The sequence below is a fragment of the Saccostrea echinata genome, unplaced genomic scaffold (assembly GCF_033153115.1).
Source record: "Saccostrea echinata isolate AGI-Se365-2 ecotype Australia unplaced genomic scaffold, CSIRO_AGI_Sech_v1 ptg000081l, whole genome shotgun sequence".
Taxonomy (NCBI): Eukaryota; Metazoa; Mollusca; class Bivalvia; order Ostreida; family Ostreidae; genus Saccostrea; species Saccostrea echinata.
Window position 1 is genome coordinate 2,458,155 of NW_026889830.1, and position 9,169 is coordinate 2,467,323.

General features: G+C 33.6%; 1 protein-coding gene across 1 annotated transcript in view; it reads left to right on the forward strand.

Moving 5' to 3' along the window:
* The window catches only part of LOC133176774 (phosphatidylinositol-glycan-specific phospholipase D-like), a 57,754-nt gene that overhangs the window by 12,895 nt on the left and 35,690 nt on the right, over nt 1-9,169 (forward strand). Inside the window, exon 12 of the mRNA XM_061311844.1 lies at nt 8,731-8,837. Within this exon, the coding sequence (XP_061167828.1) occupies nt 8,731-8,837 (107 nt within the window). The remainder of the gene's footprint in view (nt 1-8,730; nt 8,838-9,169) is intronic.

The following is a 9,169-nucleotide window of genomic DNA, read 5'->3' on the forward strand; positions in this document are numbered from 1 at the left end:
TAATTCTTTGAAAATCTTCTTCTTTGCTCCTGGGTATTAAATAAAGTAACTAAGTACATAGTTATGATGAGCAAAAGTGCCTTTTCCAAAATTGTGAATTTCATGGCCCCAGGGTCTGGGGTTCTGGTGTTAGGGCGGGGCTCTATTGATTATACAGTGAAAATGCATTAATTCTTTGAAAATCTTCTTCTCTGCTTCTGGATATTTAATAAAGTAACTAAGTACATAGTTATGATGAGCAAGAGTACCTTTTCCAAAATTGTGAATTTCATGGCCCCAGGGTCAGGGGTTCTGGTGTTAGGGCAGGGCTCTATCAACTATATAGTGAAAATGCATTAATTCTTTGAAAATCTTCTTCTCTGCTCCTGGGCATTAAGTTGATAAACTAAGTACATAGTTATGATGAGGAGGTAGGCCTCTTCCAGAATTGTGAAAGCCATGGCCCCTGGGTCAGGGGTTCTGGTGTTAGGGCGGGGCTCTATTGATTATATAGTGAAAATGCTTTAATTCTTTGAAAATCTTCTTCTCTGCTACTGGAGACTATTTAAACAAACTAAGTGCATGGTTATGATACATAAGGATGCCTTTTCAGAAATTGTGAATTTCATGGCCCCAGGGTCAGGGGTTCTGGTGTTAGGGTGGGGCTCTATTGATTATATAGTGAAAATGCATTGATTCTTTGAAAATGTTCTTCTCTGCTACTGGAGACTATTTAAACAAACTAAGTGCATGGTTATGATACATAAGGATGCCTTTTCAGAAATTGTGAATTTCATGGCCCCAGGGTCAGGGGTTCTGGTGTTAGGGTGGGGCTCTATTGATTATATAGTGAAAATGCATTGATTCTCTGAAAATCTTCTTCTCTGCTACTTGAGATTATTTAAACAAACTAAGTGCATGATTATGATAGACAAGGATGCCTCTTTCAAAATTTTTAAATATATTGCCTCAATTTTTGGGGTTCTTGAAGATGGGGGGGGGGGGGCTCTATTGATTATATAGTGAAAAAGCATTAATTCTATTAATTAATCATTAACTAATCCTGTCTGCTCCTTAGTGTTGAGCTGATAAATAAATTGCTTAGCTATGATGAAAATGGGAGCTTTGAACAGAATTTTTAAAAATCTTGTGGTCCTAGGGTCAGGGGTTCTGGCATAACGAGGGGGGGGGGGGGCTTTTGATAATATAGTGGAAAAGTGTTAATTCTTTGAAGTCCATAGTTATGATGATGAGGGTAACTCTTCCAAATTTGTAAATTTCTTGACCCTTGGTCTTGGGTTCTGGTGTTAGGGTAAGGCTTTGTTGAATCTGTAGTAAAAATGCATTGTACCTGTGAAATTCTTCTCTGCTTCTGGGCATATCGGAAGCAAACTGAGTAAAAATTTTAATGATATGAGTAAGCGTATTTCTACCAGATTTTTAAACATCTGGACCATTCGTCTAAGCATTCTGGTCCTGGGCAGGGCTCTATTAAATTGTATTCTACTGAGAGAAGTTATTCCCCTTTTCCTTTCACCTTTGATAATTAATCACTGTAAATAATGTATTTGAAAGGTTAATAGAATAAGATAATTATGCAAGAATGTTTATCGTATAATTAAAAAAGTACTTTCTTAGTTTTAATAATCAGGTAGACCTGTAAGTAATAGATAAATAAAAATGAGACAAAAATAACTTATCTTATTAAAAGTTCTTCAAAGACCATAAGAGAGGTCAATGCTAGAGGTCTTAATATGGGTTTAAAAATAGTACAGAAGCACTAATAGTTTGTTAATAGTCTGCATGGTGATAGTGTTAAGTGGGGGACAGATTAGAACTTAATTTATGAGTTGATACTGAATACTAGACTAATTATTTTGTTGATCCTAATCTTCCTACTTCTCTTGCTTTAGGGCAACAATGCTTCATCTATCAGTGTATTTAACTTCTAAATTGTTGTATTATACTCAGGTGACCGTTAAGGCCCTTGGGCCTCTTGTTCAATGAAATATTGCGTTTTGTAGTAGAAATTGACTGTCCAGATCCGGAATGCGAATTTCCGGATTAATGAGACAGAATAACCTAGAAAAAATCGGTTCCCATAAAATATCGTCCGGAAGGTGAAGCGTCCGGATTATTGGCGTCCGGATTACCACGGCGCCACTGTACAACTTTTTAGATTTCAATTTCAATTTTAAAGAAACTATTCAAGATATTCTCATCAAATTTCATACACTAATACAAATTTTCATTTTTCATTACTAATATACCGTCAGTAGGGCATTCATGTCCTATGAAGTTTTTTCATAATTTCTCACTAGTCTTGCTTTTCTTTAACATATTAAAGGTGCATAGACACAGATCTGAAGTTTATATTTTCTCAAATTTTCTGTATAATATCACAACTTATATGTTGCTATAGCATTTCACACGAAAATAAAATTAAAAACTTATTTAATCTGGAAATTATTGAAACTACTAATTTCGGGAGGCGTTTGATAGCCACATCCTTGCACTTTCACAATTTTTAACTTTATACTTAATACTTAAGAAAAGTAACAATTTTGTTGTGTATTAATAAATAATATTACATCTATAATCCAGAAAATTCAGAGTAAAAATGTGCGAAAGCAAAACCCACTCACTTAAGTATTGTCAGCCCTTGCTCAGTGTTGTGTAGTTGTGTACAGAGTTTAACAAATTGAATACACCCGTGAAACGTAAACTGTTTTCGTAAACAGGGCACGAGCTCTGTTGTTGTTAATGTTTACGTTTCACCGGGTGTGTTCAATTGTTAAACTCTGCACACACCACTGAGCACGGACTGACAATACTGGTGAGAGGATTTTGCTTTCTACATTTCTACTCTGAAATTTCTGCATTATAGTTTTAATATTTTTCATTAATAAACAACAAAATTGCTACTTTTCTAAAGTAATAAGGATAAAGTTAAAATATGTGAAAGTGCAAGGATGTGTCTATCAAACACGTCCAGAAAGTCGAAGTTTTCAATAACTTCCAGATAAAATAAGATTTTTATCAAATTTTCATATGAAATGCTATAGCAACAAATTACTCATGAAATTATACAGAAAATCTGAGTAAATATTAACTTCAAATCTGTGTCTAAGCACCTTTAAGAGCCATTCTCTGTAATGACTTGAACTTTTATATAGGAGCTGTGGCACGCATAGTCTCAGAATTTCTCCAAACTCTCTATGATAAAAGTCTTTGATACTGTTAACTCAAATCAGGCAAAAATTGGTTGCTATGTGTCATGGTTACCATAGCAACATGTCCTAAAGTTTGAAAAATGGCATTTTTCAACATCTTCAGAGTCCCACAGTTAACGTTTGCAGCAAAGCAAACAAGTGGCAATGACTGTTTCTGAAAGTTGAAGGCCTGGTGTCTTGAATGCATGATAAACATGTTTGGTAAATCATCTATAACATACGTTACTATGGAAACAAAGTATTCAAAAGTAATAATTTTGTTCATTTAATTTTATAAAGTCATACACTTAAGAATAAAAACAATTATAGGTTGAAATGCAATCAAATAATAGAGAAGAGATCATTGTAACATATACCAAGGACAAAATATGATATTTCTTATAGGTTGGCAATGGTTGCCATGGTTTTAATACCACGAAGGGATTTTAAATTTACTCTCTTAGTGTATTAATCTTATCCTATCTTTTTAAAAAGCATATTTCTATATAACTGATGATCAATTTTTAAAGGCCTTGGTGTGACCCTAATTTTCACATTTCAAAAAATTCAATTTCAATTCTTTAAATAGTGCGTTGCTATGGAAATAAGGTGAAAAAACATGCATAAAAATCTGAAAAATACTCTGTTTCCTTGGATACGTACCGTTGTAAGTAGATTCCCAAAACTTTAATGATTGATATATGTGAACAACTAACCTGACTTTCAATTTTGACTATCACCCAATCTCTAACTGGATGCAAAAAGCTGGCACATAGGGTCTAATATTGACAAAAAATTAACAAAATCGGACATTTTCTCTTCTTGGTAACCATAGCAACAGTGTTGTATTTTTCAACAACCTTTATCAATATATGATATTCAACTTTAGTTCTACGAGATATTTATTATTCAAGGTGATTCAAAAAATATTTTTCTTGATTAAAAGGTTAGTAAATTCCTAAAGCAGCAAAAAATATCACTTTAAACAACTAGTACGTTGTTTCCATGGTTACACTGCAAAGTAACAATTAATCTCAATTTTTCTTATGTTGTCGGTGTTGCAAGGTCCTAAAGATGCATATGTGCCAGTCGTGAATTTTATTGTTTTTCCTTACGATAGTAGCATTTACCCAATCATAGCAACAGATTTTGCATGGTGACACTGTGTTACCATGGCAACCATGAAATTTATTTTTAGAATAATATTGCCAATACCTAATTACATGAGGTCAAATATTTTTCATTGTTTTTCTTACTTTGTTGATTGAGTTTGATCATGTAGCATCTATCATTTGTGACTATAGAGCGTTTTCAGCATTTTTCAGCATCTAAAATGTATTCCAAATGTACCCATGGTTACCACTTACTTAGAGATAAATTCTAAATAGTTTCTTTATAGCATAAGTGGTAACAAGGTGTCATGTTTTTGGGAGAATGGTTTGTTTGTTTTTCTTAGTCTTTATTAAAGTAGCTGAAAATCTCAATTTTTTCAACTTTTCTGGCTGTTACCATGGCAACCAAGACACATAGCAACGAAATTTTATTTGATATATGTTTCTGGTGTCAAGTTGTAATAATGGGCAAAGTTTCATAAAAATCGGTGACCATGCGTGGCAAAGAAGTTTAAGTGGTTACAGAGAATCGCTATTAATTAAGTATTGATAATACGAAATTAATTTAGTGATCAATCAAAGGGTAGATTGTGTGTAAAAAAATATATATAATACATTCGATGAATGAAGACTGAGTAAACAATGGCAAAATGGGTTATTATCTAGAGCATTGTAAATATCTTCAACAAATTTCAGGGACCTTATCAATATTATTTAAAATATTTCAGCTTAAATTGTACTCATTAAAAAAAATAGAGCTTTAAAATGTGTGTAGTTCTGTACTTAGACTTTTTAAAACAAGAAGTAAGAGGCCAATAATGTTAATTTTTATACATTAGAGTGCTAATTATCTACTAAATAAAGAGCAAGAGGCCCATTTTCCACAATGCTCACCTGTGTCACCTTGGCCCTGTTCTTCTTCAGATTCTTATCAGATTTCCTCCATCTATATTCCTTTGAATGGTTTTGACCTGATATTGTGGCTCCATTATAGCTCAAAGGGGTCATGACATAACCAAACTTAATCCATACCACATGGTGATTCAGAATATCAAAATGGCTAATGTGCTCTTGGTGTCCTGGAGAAGACATTTCAAAGTTTTTTCCCCTATATACAGTATGATGTAAGATTTGATCCCTAATTCTAGTCCCACCTGTACCCCTGTGTCATAATTGGAATTAACTTGAATCCAATGATGTGGGTTTGTTTGCATATCAATATGATTTATGGACACCCTGATAGATTCAATTTTTTAAAAATTCCCGTGTAAAATTCTAACCACATCCTCGCGCTAGGACTTTGTATTTAACAAAAATGAATCAGCAACTAAATTTATTATGCCCCTGTCATGAAATGTTCAGGGCTTATATTGTTGCCTCTTTCTGTCTGTCACTCCATCTTTCAGTCATTGTCATTCTGTCTTAGTTTTCGTGACTGTCTTTAGCTGTACTTGTAGATGAGCTGATTTTTGGTATGTGTCTTTATATTGATGACTTACAGATCAAGTTCAAGCTTGATGTTGACCGACCAATTCAAATGAAAGTTATTTCCCCTAGACCTTGAAAATTTCTAATTTTCACTGTTTTCCAGATTGTGTCCCCCACTTTCACTGAAAGTGGGAGATATTAATTTGGGTCTGTCTGTCTGTCCATCCGTCCGTCTGTCGGTCTGTCCGTCCATCTGTATTTCTGTCTGTCTGTAACACTTTCGTTTCCGCACGATATCTCGAGAACCCTTTGAGCTTTCGCAATGAAATTTTGCACAGCAACTCCCTATAGCCTAATGAAGAACCCTTTTGATTTTGAGGTCGAAAGGTCAAGGTCATAAATTCATAAATTGTCTGTTTTAACACTTTCGTTTCCGCGCGATATCTCAAGAATCCTTTGAGCTTTTGCAATGAAATTTTGCACAGCAACTCCCCATAGCCTAATGAAGAACCCTTTTGATTTTGAGGTCGAAAGGTCAAGGTCATAAATTCATAAATTGTCTGTTTTAACACTTTCGTTTCCGCGCGATATCTCAAGAATCCTTTGAGCTTTTGCAATGAAATTTTGCACAGCAACTCCCTATAGCCTAATGAAGAACCCTTTTGATTTTGAGGTCGAAAGGTCAAGGTCATAAATTCATAAATTGTCTGTTTTAACACTTTCGTTTCCGCGCGATATCTCAAGAATCCTTTGAGCTTTCGCAATGAAATTTTACATAACAACTCCCTGTGGCCTAAGGAAGACCCCTATTGATTTTGAGGTCAAAATTCAAGGTCGTAAACTCATACATTCCATCTGTGTGTAACACTTTCGTTTCCGGGTGATATCTCAAGAAGCTTTTGAGCGTTTGCAATGAAATTTTATTCCATAACTCCCTAGGGCCTCTCTCGCCCCTCTGAAAGTGTCCTGCCCCGTTTTTTTTTAAATTATTTCTTGTATTATTTTATTATTGGCACTATTTTTAGCACAGGGGCATGTGGAGAGTTATTACGTATAACACAGGTTGTCGGCAGACTTTATATTCTTATTACATCTATTAGAATTATTTAGTAAAGGCTAAATTAGACACCATGTATTGTGTAAAATTTTGACAATATCAAACGTGAATATAAACATTATATTTGACCTAATGTTTGCATTTAATTTGCTATATGATCAAGTGCCTCCGTAGTCTAGGGGTATGACTCTCGCTTAGCGTGTGAGAGATGCTGGGTTCAAATCCTGGACAAACCTTTTTTTTGGATTTTTTTTTGTTGGATTTACTAAATGATAGTATTCAGCATGTGAAATGAAAAAGTTATGATGTCTGGCTTGTACAAACTCATAAAATCATTATTACAGTGTGATAAATATTCTATATAAAAAGAATCTTCTATAAACATATTAAAGAATAAGCTATCAAATCTTTATATCCATATTGGCATTTTTTATTTGCTTCAAAATGCATGTATACATTTAATAATTCTACAAATCTGGGGGGGGGGGGGGGGAGGAGGAACTGTGCATGCTCTTCTTTTTTCCCTTAGCTATTTTCTATCAGAAATATCTGGTTATTGAAATGGTGAAAATGGCTGGCCGAGGGGTGGGTGGCTTCCAAAAAGGTACACCATTTGTCTGGTTAACTCCTCCTACAGTTTCCAAGATAGGAAGCCTTGTTGTTCTTGAAAAATAACTTTTTTAAAAGATTTTTTACTCATATGTGAAATTTTGAATTCCTTATTGTGGCCCCACCATACTCCTAGTGGCCATGATTTTTTTTAATAAACTTTGATCTGCAAATCTGTTTTTATTTTTATATGACAAACTATGGACCTGCTTGCTCTTGAGAAAATTTTTTATTCACTCTCAATGGAGGGGATATAGTAATGCACTTGTTGGGGGGGGGGGGGGGGGGGTGTAAGCGAGTACATGTGAAATGGAAGTTATGCAATTTTAAATTATTTATTTTGGTATCAATGTGCTCTGATGCTACGTTTTGCTGTTCCCTTGTTCAATTTTATTTCCCTTTTGCTGATTGCTGAGGTATGCTAATAAGGGAAGAAAATGAAACGACCCATTTTATAAATGCAAACCCAGTTAGAGTTCAGTAAATTTAACTTGCTGACAAAGGCAAACAGATTTCAGAAATCAAGTTCGTGTTGCCATCAAGGAATATAATTGTAGTCAAAATATTCCTCCCAAATTATACTTTTTGTTACCCCAAATTGTGACTTTATAGTGATCAAGAATATTTTTAATAAACATGCTTTTCCTGTATCTACCCAAATAATCTCTCATCTCTCCCAGCCTTGAGAGTATGTTTTAACTGACTTCAGTGAAATAATCTGAAACACATGGAAATTTGCTTGCATATGAACACGGCCAGTCGTAGTGAGACAAATTATGCAAGATCTTTTTTCATTGGATATTCTCATTATATTTTGTCTCCTTTCTATGACCCTACCTTGACCATAGAAGAAACATATGTGAAAAGCAAAATTTGTATCTAAACTGCATGTAAATATAGGTTCCCAATAAACTGTCTAACATTTATCTTTATATAATTAATGAATCCCAAGTATCATGGTTAAAGTAAAGGTATTTTTTTGTCAAATTACATATGAAAATTGTGGGTCATAAATAACTCATTGATAAGTGTTTCTCATCATTTGAAAACAACACCCAGTTGAGAGGGAATCAACTTACACAAATATTTGAATGAACTGCAAATGTAGACTTTAAGGGCTATAACTCAAAATATTTTTCCAAATTTGATATTTTGGAATGAATTCATAATCAATAATCTCACATTTTTAAATGGATTAGTTTTCATTTGAACATACTTGACCCCTGTATCAAAGGTTGAAACAAGTCTCATTATGAACAACTTACAATAGTACACTAAGATGACAATAATGACAAGCTAGCAAGACATTGGAAAATTTTTTTTTCTTTGGTAGCGTAAACTCAAATTGGTGAATGAATTGCCTTATGACAAGAAAAGGTTTCATGATTTAGACTACATTGGGGATTACTTTGTCAACAATTCATTTGCCAAATTAGGCTGGTAAGTAAAACTAGAAAGATTTTTTTTGCTTTATTCTATAAAATTTATTAGTTTTATAACAATTGAAGAAAATCACAATATTCTAATCTATTTGGAGCTACTATTAATTTTCATAAAAATAAATAATTACAAAAAAGGCACATATTGTATAAAAACCGTCCAAGTAACTGAAAGTCTCCCATGTTTGTTTTACAAGTGAAATATCAATATGAAATAATGATATTGAGCAAAGTTCTCAAGATTTAGACATTTCTCAGTATATTGTAGTTGTCATGTAATTACATACTGGAGAAAACAGTTATTGTTATATTACAGTGTTTACACTACATTAA